Source organism: Morone saxatilis, unplaced genomic scaffold (assembly GCF_004916995.1).
Source record: "Morone saxatilis isolate NCDOM2014 unplaced genomic scaffold, NCSU_SB_2.0 Contig7, whole genome shotgun sequence".
In the NCBI taxonomy this organism is placed as follows: domain Eukaryota; kingdom Metazoa; phylum Chordata; class Actinopteri; family Moronidae; genus Morone; species Morone saxatilis.
This window is the reverse complement of record NW_023340246.1, coordinates 10,776,510-10,792,957: the sequence shown is the minus strand read 5'-3', so window position 1 is coordinate 10,792,957 and position 16,448 is coordinate 10,776,510. Positions and strand designations below refer to the sequence as shown.

The 16,448-nt window shown below is 39.9% G+C and overlaps 1 protein-coding gene across 1 annotated transcript in view; it reads left to right on the top strand.

Moving 5' to 3' along the window:
- Window positions 1-16,380, top strand: part of snx17 (sorting nexin 17) — a gene marked incomplete at its 3' end in the record, with an annotated part of 23,566 nt that extends 7,186 nt beyond the window's left edge. The window contains 9 exon segments of the mRNA XM_035678638.1: window positions 1,425-1,489; window positions 3,042-3,152; window positions 5,944-6,034; window positions 8,769-8,856; window positions 12,167-12,236; window positions 12,901-12,993; window positions 13,301-13,504; window positions 16,006-16,134; window positions 16,303-16,380. Coding sequence (XP_035534531.1) covers window positions 1,425-1,489; window positions 3,042-3,152; window positions 5,944-6,034; window positions 8,769-8,856; window positions 12,167-12,236; window positions 12,901-12,993; window positions 13,301-13,504; window positions 16,006-16,134; window positions 16,303-16,380 — 929 coding nt within the window.
- Between the last annotated feature and the right edge of the window lie 68 nt (window positions 16,381-16,448).

Below are 16,448 nucleotides of genomic sequence, written 5' to 3'. Positions count from 1 at the left end.
GGGGGGGGGGAAACAGAACAAACTTAGACTTTGCAACACAAATTCCATTGAAATGTTTGCTTCTCCGCAACAATCACAAGAATGAAGTGCCTTGTTGTCTGCGGGGAGTCCAGACACACACTGGTCTCTTCATGCCACATAAAAGCATAAATGTGTTTCACTAAAGAACTGATGATCTGAGCACATAGTGAGCTGGCACATTGAGCCAAAGCCTCACTAGACTTATGCTGACACACCTGAAAAAAAAATTAACCCCTAGTCAGGATTTCAGGGTTTTAAAACGTTTAATGGGTTTGGATCCTCTTAGTGATGATGTGTCACCTCTTGGGAAACACACTTGGCTTTTCTCTGAATTTAAAAACTGAATGCTATAAAGAATTATTCATATATTTTACACCAGGAAAGGCACATAAGTTATTTCTTCAGTGAACATTCCTCATGGCAGGTTTGATAGCTTAAATAATGTCTTAAATAATGGTCAAGAACCCAACTGGAGTTCCATATCCCAATTTGGGAGGTTTTCAGCATGTCACCCAAATTTTGTAAACAGGTCGAGGGTGAACTTTCTGCACACACACATGGATAAGTGGAACTGGCAGCAATGCAGAGGGTTTGTTTTAATCCTCTCAAGCACTGGCAGTTACAGCAGAACAAGGAAGCGTTGTTCGAGTGTGTATGTGCTCATAGTCTGGGAGCATACGCACACAGGGTGTTCTTGGCTTCAAGTTCACTTGGTTACATCATGGCTTTTTACATAGTTATGGAAAATGAACTGCCACAAACACAATCTGTTCTGACGCAGATGGCTCACAACTTTGACATTTTGTCAAAGGGTTAGACTAATTTGTAAAAGCACAGTGATGTACAGGCTGACACACACAAGTCATATTGTGGTCATACATGGTTATCATGCAGATAATTAAATGCATTACTCTGCAACTGACAACTGCCTCAATTGACAACCAAAGACATGAGCAAATGGAGTTGTTAATCGTGTGTTATGTCTCAAATCTGAGGCCTGCAACATAACAAAACTGGTTTGTAACAATCTACAGTTAATTGAACCTATGCCAAAAACAAGTCTCCCTTTATAAAGTGCTTTTTTTTTGCAAGTTAGGTTAAATTGCCTGGACAGATATTTTGAAAGGTTAAACCCAATTCACAGGAACAACATGAAACTGTGTGATAAGTGGAAAATTAGGAAGAATTGGGAAATGGCTGCGCCGGAGGGGGTTTATGTTTACATAACATCCAGTGAAAAACCCTTAACTAATTGCTGAGTTGTAATTTAAAACTGAAACATATCTCTTCTCGTCTTCCGCTGATCCTTCTATTTCAGCGAACAGTGAGATGTGACTCATTTTGTTCTTGTATTGCTGTTTTGGTTTTGCTCTTAATTTATTTCCTGTTTATTTGTTTTATAGTGCGTCAAGACCCCTTGCTTGGAGCCAGCGAGATGTTCAACAGCTTCTTAAGGAAAGCACAACAGGTTGGTAGTGTTTTTATTTTTAATGTAGAGAAAACCGCCTAATGCAGGCAGGCTGCTTTCTGTTGCGTCAACATGGTCAACAGGGCGTGCTCCGTGAACTAAAAGGCTGATCCAGTCATTTCTGCCCAGCTAGTAATTACTTGTGGCAATGTGGTTGAGTGAGGTAACCATATTCTCACCTTTTGTCGCAGTATGCGGCAACTTGTGCTCTTATCATGGGCTGTGTTATCTCTGCTTGTAGAGTAGTTGGTTAGATGTGTCAGATAAGGATTTGGCTTGAGTGCAGAAAAGCGTGAAATGATTACATCAAACTGAGGGGAAAGCATAGTTGCATCGTGTGTGGGAGCTGGATCCTTCTGAACCATTATACCATGCAAAAGAAAAGAGGGCCTAATGATTCATCCCACCAGATTTTGCCAAAAAGATCCCTCTGCATTACTAAAGAATGCAAGCAAATATTAGCTGAAGTGGACCATGCCGTAACAGCACAAACTCACAGTGTGTTGTTGCTGCCTGACAGTAAAAGGCTAGTTCAAACGGATGGCGTGTCAATGAGTTATTCAGACCAGGTAGCGAGGTTGATTCGTCATCAGTCAAGCTGTGACCTGCATTGCCAGGAGGGCTGTAAATCCAATAACCTTCATGGACACATTCATCCGTCTGCAGCCACGTCACACCCATTCTGCTTCTCCTCCTCTGTCTTCCTCTCTCATTAGAGTCTGTCAACCCCCACACCCTCCACCCTCGGCGCCTTTATGTACTGCGAGGACAGCAGGTGCAGAATAGGGGATGAGTTACCGCCAGCATTGTCATTTCATCTGCGCCTTTAGTGGTAGCGATGTGCTTGGAGAATCCCCGCTAAGGGAACAGGGAAGATGAGAGACGATATAGCAGAAGTGGTGAGAGGCTGCCTGGGGACAGGAGAGGCTGGGGTTATCTAGCTTAAGATTTCATACTTCTTAATATGAGCTCAGAAGTTATTATTTAGACCTTTGAAATATTCATAGGTTTTGGCAGTTCAGTTTATTTCCCTTACTTGCTATTCATTGATTTTGTGTTTTTTTTTTTTTTCTTCCATCGTCTGCCTTGTTCAGTTAAGGAATGAACAGAAGGACAAACACAGCAGTACTAATGCATACAGTTCCCTTTATGTCTCTGTGAGCTGAGGAGGGAAATAAATAGATGGGACTAATAGAGCTGCAACAATTATTCAATTGAATTAGTTAAGTGACAGAAAATTAATCTGCAATAATATTGATAATCAAGTTATCTCTTTGACTTCTTTTCCTTGGTTTCCTTATTCTTCTGTGATTGTATGCTGAATATCTTTGGATTTTTGACTGTTCCATTCAATGTTATTTTCTTTTACATGATGGAATTATAAAGCGCTGTTTTGTTCTCCTCTCTGACCAACCCATGTTTTTTCTGCCCACGTGACTCGGTATGATTTTGTTTTTGACCGACAGGAATGAAAACACGTAGATTACCCATGAAGCTGAAGGAAAGCTGTTATGAAGCCATGAAGCTGTTATGTTTTGTGTCTTTCCCACAGGAGACGCAGCAGATTCCCACAGAAGAAGTCGCTTTAGACATCTGCCTCTCCAACGGTCAGAAGGTTACAGTCAACATTCTGACCTCGGATCAGACGGAGGATGTGCTTGATGTAAGTGCCGGAGTACATAAACATACAGTTGTTTAGCCAGCACTCCACCTAGTATACAACTTGTAAAGATTTGTAATTGAATTTACTAATAAAAAGCTATACAAACTAAACATTTGTTAGGAAAACAAGACCGCACAAAAGTGTAGCTTGGCTGAATGTTTCAATTCAGTGATTGATGGTAGATATAATAAATAATCCCTTTTAGTGTATAAAGGTAATAGGATTATATTTATAGCAGGAAATGACATGATTTAGATCTGATTTTAACTGCAAGTGGCCAGAATCCCTGCTATCATTTGAGGCCTTTTATGGTTTGTTATCAACCTTCGCAGTGTTTGTGTATGTTGGACTAAAAGCATCTCAAGCCATTCATAACAGTGCTTACAGACACCTTGGTTTTCCCTCAGGCAAACAGTATCGATGTAGACTCTTCTGCAAGCTCTGATGTTTTACAGACACTACTTTCACCGTCGTAAATCAAATGAAGTCACATTTATTTATGTAGACCCTCTTCACAAAAGCAAGGATCAAAGGAGTTTATGAAGTTAGGGCTACTTCGATCTTATCAAAGATCACAAAACAAAAGCAAGAAGCATTAAATGGCACAGTACAATTAAAATGGAATGAGACTTGGACAAGTTAAAGGTCCAAGCTGTGATCTATAATTAGGCTAAATAGAATTTTAGCTTTTGTCTGTTTCTCTTAAAATGTAGATTTCTATACATGTTATATTGTTATAACGCTATCTGGTTGCTCGTTGTAAAATGTGAGTTTGACTACAGGAAAACATTATTCAACATAAGTTAATTATTTTCCCCACACAGTTTTTCCTGGTTAGACAGTAATTTGTAGCCCACCATGTGTTGATACTTGCACCACCTCACACACATTAGTATTCATGTATTCATTGATTTCATTCTGTATTTTTTAAAGTGCTGGTCTGAATAGGCTGGTTGTTTTTTGTTATCAGTGCCTGTCAAGAAAAGTTTGGCTGGTTGTACATCCAAACGCTGCACATGCCTGCAGCACTTTTCCAAGTGGTGACTTTTGACCGTTTTTTTTTGTTTAGAGCCTTGATTTCTCCCTTCTTTTACACAATGTTTTTTTTAAGCAGGGATCAACGCAGTCCGATTTTGTTTTTGTGGATGTGTTTTTCAGTTATGTTCCCTGTTCCCCTTTTTTTGTGGTGAGCGGCATCAGCATCAGTGGAGAGGTGAAAATGCGGTATCTACGTTTCTATATCCATGAGCAGGTCCACCATGTTGAACCGCCATGTTTCTACAGTAGCCCAGAACGGACAAACCAAACACTGGCTCTAGATAGGACCTTTCGCATTTTTCGGGAGTTGTGTGCTAGTTTCTCTTACACACTTGGAAGTATTTTGGAAAGGGGTTCTTGGAGGGACATTTGTTTTAAGGGATGTTTAGACCAAAGATTTAAAACAAGATAAGTTGAAACTTTCAACTGCTACTTCAACTACACCAATGCGACGACATGACTTCCATAGACTCTTTACTTGTTTCTGTCAGCTTTCTGTAGTGCAGCTCCATGCTGCCTTCACAGGAACTGGACGTCAGAGTATCATCTATAAAATTTCACTAACATGGTGTTTACTGTGTCAGCTCAGGAAAAAGCTTTCTCTTCCTCTGCATTTCCCTTGGAGGAGTTTGTTCTTGTTGAAGGCATTCATTTCTCTCGAGGATACATCGTAAAGTGTTACTGCCATTGTTACAAATTTACAAGAGAGATAGTCCACCGTCAGACTTCCCGTGAAAGCAACATAACACATTAACACAAGACAACACAGTTGCATTTGTTTAACACTCTTAAATATCATTCCTATTTACATTGCTTTTTTGCTCCCTGGAAAACAAATAGTGATATATCCATTTAAATCAAATCTGTTGTTTGGCATTCAATGACATTCATTCTTAGAGTAATAACAATCAACATTAATATTCAGGGAGGACAATTAGCCTACATTTTATTTGATAAGGGGCAGTAAAAAACCTGGATAATAGATAGTGGGTCCAATAAAGGTTGAAGACCATTGTTTTAGTACATCCACATGTCCTCTGCTCTCGATTGACCATAACCCCACTCTAAAATAACTCAACACAGTAAACATGCTGAGGTTTCATCATGATGTCCTTGGCTGTAATTCAAGCTTGTAATTGAGAGCTTGTGTTGAGTGCTGTTTAAGTGCTGTTATGAAATTTTTAACCACAGTTAACCTCTGTTCACCATAGCGAGTCTCACACAACTGAGTTTCCCGCTGCTTGCATGTGTGTTCGCTTGGCAACAGTTGCACTCAGATTTGTAGCCTTTGTTGGAGTGTAAGTAAGCAGTTGAATTACAGGAGTTAAAAAGCAGACTAAACAAGACATGGTAGTACAGCACATATATCATCAAACAATTATTTTAGCACACAAGCCATTGGGTACCTGCTTGCATATAGTTTCTGATATTTGGCACACCAAACGCTCTCGATAAATTAAATCATAAATAATAAAAACAACAAAAACAAAGCACATTCATCTTTTTGAACCTAATGATTATTCTATCACTTTAGAGATTGTTGTATAATAAAGTATGATTGTGGCTATATCCCAGTTTTTAATCTACTGTCTACTATTTCAGTTCCCATTTTCATCTCTTCATTCTGAGCTGTTTTGTTTAATCCTATCTGTTATAAAACTGTTTTATCTTCATTAATCTTGATTTACTGAAAAAATAGAAACTCAGATGAAAGGATCTGTAAATTTAATTTCATTTTCCCATCTTTGCGCAGGCTGTTGCAACAAAGCTTGACCTTCCTGATGACCTCGTTGGTTACTTCAGTCTCTTCCTCATCCGTGAGGGCGTGGATGGAGGTTTAACATGTAAGTTTCAACACTAATTTCCTAAAGTATCAGATGAATACAAGGAAGGAAATCATCTCATATTATAACAGTCATTACTAATAAAAGTATTTGATATAATGTCCCATTTATATAATTATTATTGGTTTATACAAATGGGAGAGAAATACATAATTCATTACTTCTGATTATTTAGATTCACTCTGGAAACAAACACTGCGGCTGGAAACCTTTAAATAATTTAGCTTAGTCTTGTTTATCAAGGCAAACTAATAGAGCAACACACTGATGAAATAATGTAAATTTAAACTACTTTCAGCCTTGAGCCTTTCTCAGAAGACACACAAATCACACAGAACTTGAAAGACAAATTATTCCAGACAACTTTGTTATGTTGCACTGAAAAATACCTCTGTGGGTAACCAAAGGGAATTATGTACTGTAATATCATACTTTTTTAGTTTTCTATAAAAATATTTCTGTATTCCCTACAATGAAGCATAAAGAGTTGGCTCTGGCAACAGTTCAGCAGCTCAGTTAATCTGTCTCGCTGTTTGGAGATATACCGTAGTTTAATTAAAAAAGAGGAGCCACGTCACCCCATGAGAGTTGTGTCTTGTATCTGAGTTCCTACAGTATCCCTGGCTGGAATGCGTAATTCATTTATTAGGTGCTCAGAAGCTCAGTGAGAGTCGGGCATCTGTGTGTTTGTTGGCTGATTAGTGCAGTTGTGCAGTGTTTAGAGTGGCGTGAGCTCACGTACTTGGCTGCGTGCGCTGTTTTCAGTTTGAGAATGTATTTGTTGTGGCTCTAAAATCACACTAGTGTCGGCTACAAAAATGGCATTCACACGCCAACAAAAGTGATTTTTTTTCAGCAAAACAGCAAGAGGAGTCTACCATTTCATCAGACTATTCAAATTGGAAGATGTACACAAAAATACATAATTTTGGGTTGGGGCAACTGTATTTGTTTAGGCTACCCAAATTCTTTATATTTTTTTTATAATTTGGTGATTTTAATTTTGTTTCCCCCATCTTCTGCATGTAAATTGGGCACATTTTATTAAATTTTATTAATTATTTTATTTCCCACACCACAGTCCTTTGCCATTAATAAGTGAAGTACATACAGGAGGAAGATTAAATGAATTAATCCCACTGGGAAACTGCATCGTCACACATCATTATATCTATCTCTGTATGGCTCTATATTGATCTGACATTGGAATTGCAATTCCATGAGTGTTGAAAATAACTGTACAGTGAATCTAACCGCTAATTTAGACCATATTAATGTGGTCTAAAAAGTGAGTCCTAATTGGTTGCATATTTTAACACATGTATGTAAATGCCCATCATACTGTATACCTTTTTGGTCTGAAGCAGAGGTGTTTGGAGCATTGCAGCTCAGTTTGACATATTTTACCATAATTTTGTTGTTCCTCACGTTCCTGACTTACTAAGCAGCTTTGCAGTTTTTCTGACCAGTGCCCTGGAAATTTAGGCACAGATTATTTGCTGCCTTTCAAGCTCTGTTTCCTTTTCCTAGTGTAGTGGCGGTAGCAGCACTCCAGTTCTCAGAGGTGGCTGATATATTTGTTATAAGTAATGGTGTGAGTGCAAATCATAGTACAATATTTACATCTACATCTGTTGTCACAAGGAATACCACAGTGACACAGGCATAAAGCTTTCCGCACCAAGACGTTTCAGTTTTCCAATCCCTTTCTTTCCATTTCATCACAGCCCTGTCGGGTCAAATCCCCGCTCAGTCCCAAAGGTTCTCTTCTCTCGTCTTCCATCTGCCAAATGCTCCCCTACTCCTCACGCCAAATCCATTCCAGGCTGAAAATGGTGCCAGGTGAACTTGGAGGAATCTGTAAATATTACAGGCATGTTGTATATTCTTGGCACAGTTAAAATCTGAAAATCTGAGTGGTTTGAAAGACGGGCCATGAGTTAAATATGACTCGACTACTAGAATAAATCTGGTGCAGCAGGCCCCGGATCAAACACAACTGGTGGGAGTATTGACATAACAGCATAGCAAGAAGAATTCAGTTCCTCTCTCACAGGCAGTACGTTTCCCTGAAGTCTGTTTAAATCAATACTGCAAAATATGTAAAGACATGTCAAGACGAAACAGTATGTGGTTTGAAATAGCAGTGCTGGTCTTCTTATTTATTTATTGATTGATTGATTTAGTCACTCACCTGTTCCAAAAAGATTTTCCAAAACATTTTAAGCATTCAGTTTGTATCTGTTTTTTATTTTTTATTCCTGGTGAGATTTGCAACATCAAAGTAACCAGCATGTGTTTCTGCTTCCTGCACACAGCATCTCTGCCCATAAAGCAGTAAACACATTTAAACAAACCTAATAGCAAACTAAAGCGCTGTTCAGTCATCTGATTCATAGTGTTGTGCATGTTTATTGGTGCCTGGAAGCCCAGCAACGGCAGCATCAGCAAGCACCTGAGATTCACTTCACTCTCCTTGGGGAACGGCCGCAGATTAGGGACAGAGACACACACACACACACTCACACACTCACAAACACTCGGAGAGCCCATTATCTTTTTTTTCATATTTGAATACTCGCACACACAAAAAGTTTTATCCTTCTGGGACCTGTCCAGATGGAGCTCTCCCATCCCTCGATGTTGTTGTTACAATCATTACCAAATGTCCTTGGGACATTGGGGCTGCGCTTGTTCCTGACTCTCTCTCTGTTTTTCTGTTTCTCTCTCTCAGTTGTGCGGAAGCTGCAGGAGTTTGAGCTGCCTTATGTATCCATTACCAGCTTGCGGAGCTCTGAATTTCACATACTCCTACGGAAAAGGTACCCACCACCTGCTCACATCATGACTTTGAATTTCATCACGTCCTTCCCAAAGCGCTCACCCCCACATGAAATTACAGCTGTGATTGATTGTCCAGAGTATTCGTGTGTTTTTTATCTAATCCTATAAAGAAGTTGTAAGGCACTCAGTTTTCCTTTTTTTTTTCCCTTCTGGGTGTTGCTCCTTTCATTCGTTATCTGCAGTGAAGCACTTGTTCTTAATGTGTCAGAGCAGCGGTTAGCTTAACCATGGGCTGCTTATCCGACTTCACCATCTTCTACAAAGTGGCAGTTAATTTGAAAAAGAGCCCTCAGTCATTTGTTTTATTTTGCCAAGCACAATCGTTATCATGACCAGACGGGTGGTGCTTTTGACTGAGACGCCAGAAAGGTCAGGGATTAGACAGAGACATGAATGGACAATAGATAGAAATACATTAAATTATATTATTAATCTCCTCGCCACTTAAAATTACTCGTATTGCAGTTTTCAGTTACTGTTTATAAGCCTACAACAGTGGTTCTCAAACTGTGGAGCGGGCCCCACATTGAGACTGACATTTGCCAATGATATTGTGCTGACCTTTATTACACTAATATTCAACTTGGATCCTTTTTTTTTTATTAGTTGCTTGCCCAATCATTGTTAATGATTGATTTAAAAAAATGTAGGGTGGTGGAGCATGACTTTGTTTTTTGCTTCTGAAGGGGGGGCGTGCCAGAAAAAGAACCTACTAGAAAAATCCCTAAGCGAACAGCCCAGTATCTTTAATTGGTCAAACAGGACAAACATGAACCAGAATGAAGTCAGAAGAAGGAAATATGATAACTTCTTTTGCTATAGATTTGAGGTTGTATCGTTCAGCCCTATTTCATGCCTGCCATTCCACTGCTCTTTGTAAGTTATAGCATCTTCATCTAAGACCAGAATTATGCATCACTGAGAACTGAACCAGTCATTTACTCTCATTATGTTTAAAGTTTCCCCACAGGTCGAGAATTTATTTGAAAGGTCCAGTGTGTAAGATTTAGGAGGATCTATTGGCAGAAATATAATATAATAGGTATGTTTTCATTAGTGTATAATCACCAAAAAATAAGAATTGTTTGTTACCTTAGAATGTGCTGTTTTTATTTATAGACTCTTTGGGTTACCTTCCTTGGTGGCTGCCATTTTGAACTGCTATAGATGTTTCTACAATAGCCCAGAACGGACAAACCGAACACTGGCTCTAGATTGGGCCGTTCACATTTTTTCGTGCGTTTCACTGCCATCGTAGTTTCTCCTTGCGCTTGGAAAGGGAGGGTGAACTACAGCGCAAGATGCCACTAAATCCTACACACTGGTCCTTTGAGGGGGGTTAGGACTGGCAGCACTTGTTTTTACAAACCAAGTATTCCCATGAAACAAAATCCCTTCTTTAAACTTAAAAGTTCTCTGGTTCTTGTTCATGTATTTGTTTTGAAAACCGTTACCATTTTTAAAAAAACCTGTAGCTTTGCCTGTTATGAGAGGGAACATGGTTCAGAGCTGCTTGTGCAGGGAAATGGGCATCTGTCATCAAGGGCCGCATGTCACAGAAAAAGTATGAAAAAAAAAATCTTCATGGGTGGGCCACCCAAACAAACTCTATGCTTGACAAATACTGATGTTGTGGGTTCCCCATAAAGCCTAAAGTTAGCGACTACGCCCCACTTCAACATAACATTTTTCTACTTCCTCGTGTGTCTGTTCTTTCGTCACCCTGCCTCCCGCTGACTGAGGTACACAGGATGTTTACTTTCTTTCCGCCTCAAGGAAAGTCTTAGTCCTCTTGACCTAGTTTCTCTGGGGAGTGTAGCGCAGCAAAGGAAGAATGAATGTAGAACCAACAAGTGAAGGTGGAGGAAAAACAGACCCCCACTGTATGAGATCCAGGAGAAGGATCAGGTCGGAATGAATCGAAAATCTCTTTTTGGATAAAAGTTCATGCTAAAAATGGAAGAAATGTTTTGTCTGTCCAATGAAAACATTTAAATTACATTATGTCAACTTTTTTTTGTCTTTCCAAAGCATTCATGATATTAAAACAGGCATATGAATAGTGTTGGAGGTTTTTGTAGGTCAGCAGCAATCTGCGCTTGTGTATTTATAATGCAGAAGTGTTGAGATTTTTAATCTGTATATTTATTAAGAGAATTCAAACCAAAGGCCGCATGCCTCAGCTTCCAGTGCACGTTTAAATGGGACTAAAGCAACAAAATGAAAAGCACTCATTTCATGCACACATACACATCTTGATTCCACGACTCGTATTCTCTTACCCCCTTCCTTCCCTCCTCCTTAATCTTCTTCTCCCTTGTTACCTGCTTTGAATTGCTAATGTGGCCAGGCAGCTTGCTTCACATCTGCCTGAACAACTTTCTCCATCCACTAACACCCCTTGTGTCATGCATTTACAACATGTAAAATATTTCGTCTGCGGTAAAGTGTTTTTCAAGGCATAAATGACTGCAATGAGATTTTTGTGGACAAAGAAAGTATTAATCCTAAAGACGCGTATGAAAGCAGTGTCAGTTAAATAGACGCTGCACATCCAGGGGAAAAGATATAAAAACACATGGGAGTGAAGTATCACAGTGATAAATATGGCCCAAATATTTTTGTTTCTCAAGTCAGACTGAGTTAAAGCCTGCATATTTTCTGTCTGTCTTTCCTTTTTTTTTTTGTAATCACAAGTGGGCCATTTTTGTAATCCCAGATCTGATCGTTCTCTCTAAACTGAATTCATGCATTTTGTTAATGCTGCTCTCTGTCACACACACACACATGTCTTTGCACTAAAGCACCAGCAGCGTCTAATGCAACTACAGTGCTGCCTGTCTCACTCACACAACTGTCCTTCAACCTTTAACAGGAAATAATGATTGAGATGAGTGTTTACACTCACTATCTCATGGACATTGGCATGTAAGTTGACCGTACATAAGCTAGACTAATTTAAAAAGCTGAAGGATTAAGTGTTCCTTTATGAACTGAGGGAATTCGTCTTAGACTAAATGAACCATTTAAAAACAATTATCTGAAACTTGGATTGTCACAGTTAATAGTTTTTAAGATCCATTATTTTGACAGGACAGCAACGCAATGTATCGTTGCTCAGTATGCAGACAGAGTCATGGGAGATCACATACTTAGTGGCAAATAGCCAAATATGATTGTGTTTTTATAGAGTCATCCTGGCAAATTGGTAATTGTAACTGCCACTTTGTTCATTCTTATTTATGCCTGGATGTAGATTTGTAAAGGCTGACTCTTTTCTTCCTGCAGCTACTGGGACATGGCGTATGATGGGGATGTCATGGACAACAGAGTTGGCCTGAATTTGCTTTACGCCCAGGTAAGAGGTTTCATTACTTGGGCGAACCAGAAGCTGTCATTTATTTTCCGCTGTAACCGTAGTCTTTTAAGTTAAATTCCCCTTGAGATGTGGAACCAAGCAGAAAATCCAAATTAGATGAGATTGTTTGTTTACTTCTTTCATCTGTTCAGTTTTATTAAGCTCGCCTGGTGCCAGCATCACATCAAGAAACCTAAATCAAGCACGCTTTCATTCCTGGCCTTCCAAAATGCATTTGTCCATCCCCCCAGGCCCCTCCATTATCTGATAGCAATGTCAGCTTGTTTTGACTTTGCAACCCCTTGACTCCTGTACCTTTTTGTGTTCCTCTGTGATCCTATTAGTAGCGGATTCCCTTTGCGACAACTGCAATCTGTTGTATTAAGCATTTTTTGGGCTGCAAGTTTGATTAAAATCTGGAACTGCTGAGAGTTGCCTCTTTGTAGCAGAGAGGAGGTTTAAAAAAAAATTAATAACAATAAACAGTGTTTGCAAGCATGTGCATTTGGGCATGTTTCTGTGTAATTTGCTGACCTGAACTGTTCACGTGAAAGGCTCAGGGTGTGATTTCTCCCACACGTATTAAAGGAACGCACGAAAACCTGCCTTGTTTTGTTCGTCTGCGCAGAGAGATGAACTTCAGTTTTTGTTTTTGCTTCACCAGACAGTGTCTGACATTGAGCGAAACTGGATACTCGTCAACAAAGACCAGCACCGGCAGCTCAAATCGCTGCAGGAGAAGGGCTCCAAGAAAGAAGTAAGAAAGGGCATCTCTTCTAGATGATTCTACCTTTTTATAGCGTCTCACATGAATACAGTTGATACTCTGCGGATGTCTGTCCAAGGATAAATCTGTGGACCGTGGAGAATACTGCCTCTAGTGCATTCTGTGATGCAATTAGCCTAGTTTTTCCCATGGTATGAATTTTTAATCGCACCATTTCAGTAGAGAATTTAATTGTATTTTCTCCAGGGATTAGACAAAGACACGTTTTTATAGAAAAGTTAAAAAATAAAAAGCATAAAAACTGATTTTATGCTTTTTTCTTTTTCTTTCTCCCCAGTTCATCCATCTAGGTCAGACTCTCAAATATTATGGTTATATCAAGTTTGACCCTTGTATCACTGACTTCCCCGAGAAGGGCTGCCAAGTCATCGTAAGTGCAGGCAACAATGAGCTCAACTTCCACGTCAAGCTGCCCAACGAACAGATGAAGGAGGGAAGCTTCAAGGTCACTCGCATGAGGTGTTGGCGAGTCACGTCTTCTGTAAGTGGAGTTGTGTGCGTGCGTGCGTGCGCTCGTGGGTGTGTGTGTGTGTATATGCAAGAGAGCGAGGATGAGTGAATTCACCTTCAAGCATGCCTGTATCTCCAAAGCTCTGAAATAATCACATTGGAATCTCTCCCTATTATTAGGAGACTGTGAGCTGGCAGAGTTAGAGATGCAGTAGCTTTGGCTAGAGTCCTTCTCAAACCAACAAGGGCTTCCTGTGCGTCCAAAGTCTCCTGTTTACAAACCTCCTCTCACCACTGCACCAGAAAATGTCTTTAGTCTTGCCAAGCATTAGTTTTTTACTCCTACTGCTCGCTAAAAGCGCTGACCTCCACACTATCCATCTTCATCAGTCCAATTACCCAAACACGCAGCCCACACATGGATAGTGCTGTATTGATCCACCAGCTTCACACATAGAGCAGCATCCTTTCTTTGAACTGATAATTGACTGATGGCATGCAATACGAGGAACCACCTACAAAGCTTACTCTGTATACATCCGTACAGTGTAACAGCTCCAGTAATGTGTTAAGAAATGAATAGACTTTTTACACTAAAAATAAAACCTCAGAGACTTTCAGGGAAAGGAAAGAAATAGTGCTGCTTCACTCAACAAAGGCCATATGTTTAACGCATGAGGCTACAGTTTAGACAGTCACCTAGTAACTGAATTGATCAGTAAACATGAGATGCTGTCAGAGTCTGTCGTACTCAGCTCAAGAGATGACAGTGATTGATTGATCGGGCCTGATTCGATTCACCTGTAATTAATCATTGCAGTGTGCTGCACTGCCACTGGAGAAAAACGAATAGAAAATATTCCTTTTTTTGTTATTTACCAGAAAATGTTTGAGGCAGACTTAATCAGTCACAGTCAGCTGGACATTTGTGTGTAAACAAAAAAAAAACAAATTACCAAAAAAGCAGTGCTCCTGCCAAAATGATGAGATGTAAAATGACTGGAAAAAACCTACAGAATGCAGAATAACAACCATGAAATAGATGACTTTTAAAGGGACATTCCACCAATATTAGACTTAAACATCAGTTTACTCCTTATGGGGAGAGAACTGCTTTATAATATCCTCTGTGGTTCTGGAGGAGCTCCCTACAGTCTGAAATAAAATAAAATTAACCCTGATCATGTCTTCAGTGTTGTTTTTAACATAAAGTCAGTGGTGAGGTTTGACAGAAGTGTCCATTTAGGAGGCAAGGAGCATCCATTGAAGATTCAGGTCCAGTTGCATTATGGGAAATTTAGTACCCAGTGGTTTTGGAGCTTGAGACTAAAAGTCAGGATTTCTCAGTTTCTGCTGCACAGATTTTGACCAGGTCCCTTTTTAATAAGTCTCTAATAAGCCCACCAAATGTATATAAGTGTAATACTAAATCACTGGGGCAGACTATGCTGAATTTAACCTGTACCTGGTGAGAAATTCTCTGTCCTAAAGAATAAAAAAATCTCCATAATGTCACCAAGAATCTACATAAATTACACCATCATGCACCACACTGCGTTGAATGTGCATTTTCTTCTGCTTCCACCCAATCAGTCATCTTGAAAAGAGACAGCTCAACAGTCTATTTTCACTTCTGTGAATAGCTGAGAAAAGCACTACTCGCAGCTCTACCCACATCATTTCAGCTAGCATGAAGGCTCGATGCAAGACCTCATTTAAATGCAGATGGAGAAAACAGTTCGCTTTTGTGTTGCATTAGTGTTCGAGCAGCGCCGTCGTTATGTGTATCACAGAAGCTTTTATGATTCTCCTTAAGTTCATTTGCACAGAGCTCTGAATGGATGGCAACACGTCTAAAATTAAAATGCATCTTGGCTCGTCTGGTTACAGACTGAGCCCCCACACTGTCCAGCAGGGTGGTTAATTCCTGAGCTCACTCTCAGAGGTCAAAGTCATTTTAATGAGCCCTTTCCTTCCCAGCAAACTACTCAAAACATCTAATTTGCTTCATCACTGCAGCCCCCCCCTCGTAGACCAATCTCAAATTGCATCCGGAAGAACGTGTATAAACAATCGGCGTGCATGTGTATGTGTCAGACCTTTTGTATTTGTCTGTATTTCTCCCTGTATTTCTTTGTGTGTGTGTGTGGGGGGGGGGTTAGCATGCGAGGTACAGCTAGTTTGTGGCCCAGAGGAAATAGTCTCAGTGAAAAGCACAGGCTGCATTAAAGAGGAATGAGGGCTCGTCTCCAGGGAGCTGGGTCTGAGCTTCACATATTCTTGAAGGCATTTGAAATTCCGTATTTGTACATATTTCTTTCTCTGCACCCGTGTTAATCTTTTAGCGTGTCTTTCTTAAGATTTGACTGCCTGTCACTGGCGATGCAGGATAGAAAATGTGATTTATCTGCTTACACGAGCCTCCGGTCATGAAGTAGAATCACACTAGTATAAACATAAATTAAGAGTGGTTGATGATAACAGTAACAACAGTTTAAAATCTATTCTCCATCTTTCTGCCTGACTCTGCAGCAAGTCCCCATAGCCAACGGCACCACCAATCCCTGCAGCTCCTCCAAATGCGAGGTCAAACTGGAGCTCGCCTTCGAGTATCTGATGAGCAAGGACCGCCTCCAGTGGGTCACCATCACCAGTCAACAGGTAAGAAGTTGCTGACTTGGGGGCGACAAGACTATTACGGTCAGAGCATTTTGTTCCTGCAATTCTTCTGCTTCAAACGACTCCAGGATGTATTTTCTAAAACGTCTAAGAAAGCTGTTGAGTACTGCAGATTTTTTTTGACTTTCAGTATGTGATTTGTGATTTCAGGCCATCATGATGAGTATCTGCCTTCAGTCTATGGTGGACGAATTAATGGTGAAGAAGTCAGGTGGCAGCATAAAAAAGGTTTGTGTAAATAAGAATGTAAAAACACCAACATGACCACAACCTATTGAAAATATATATATATATAT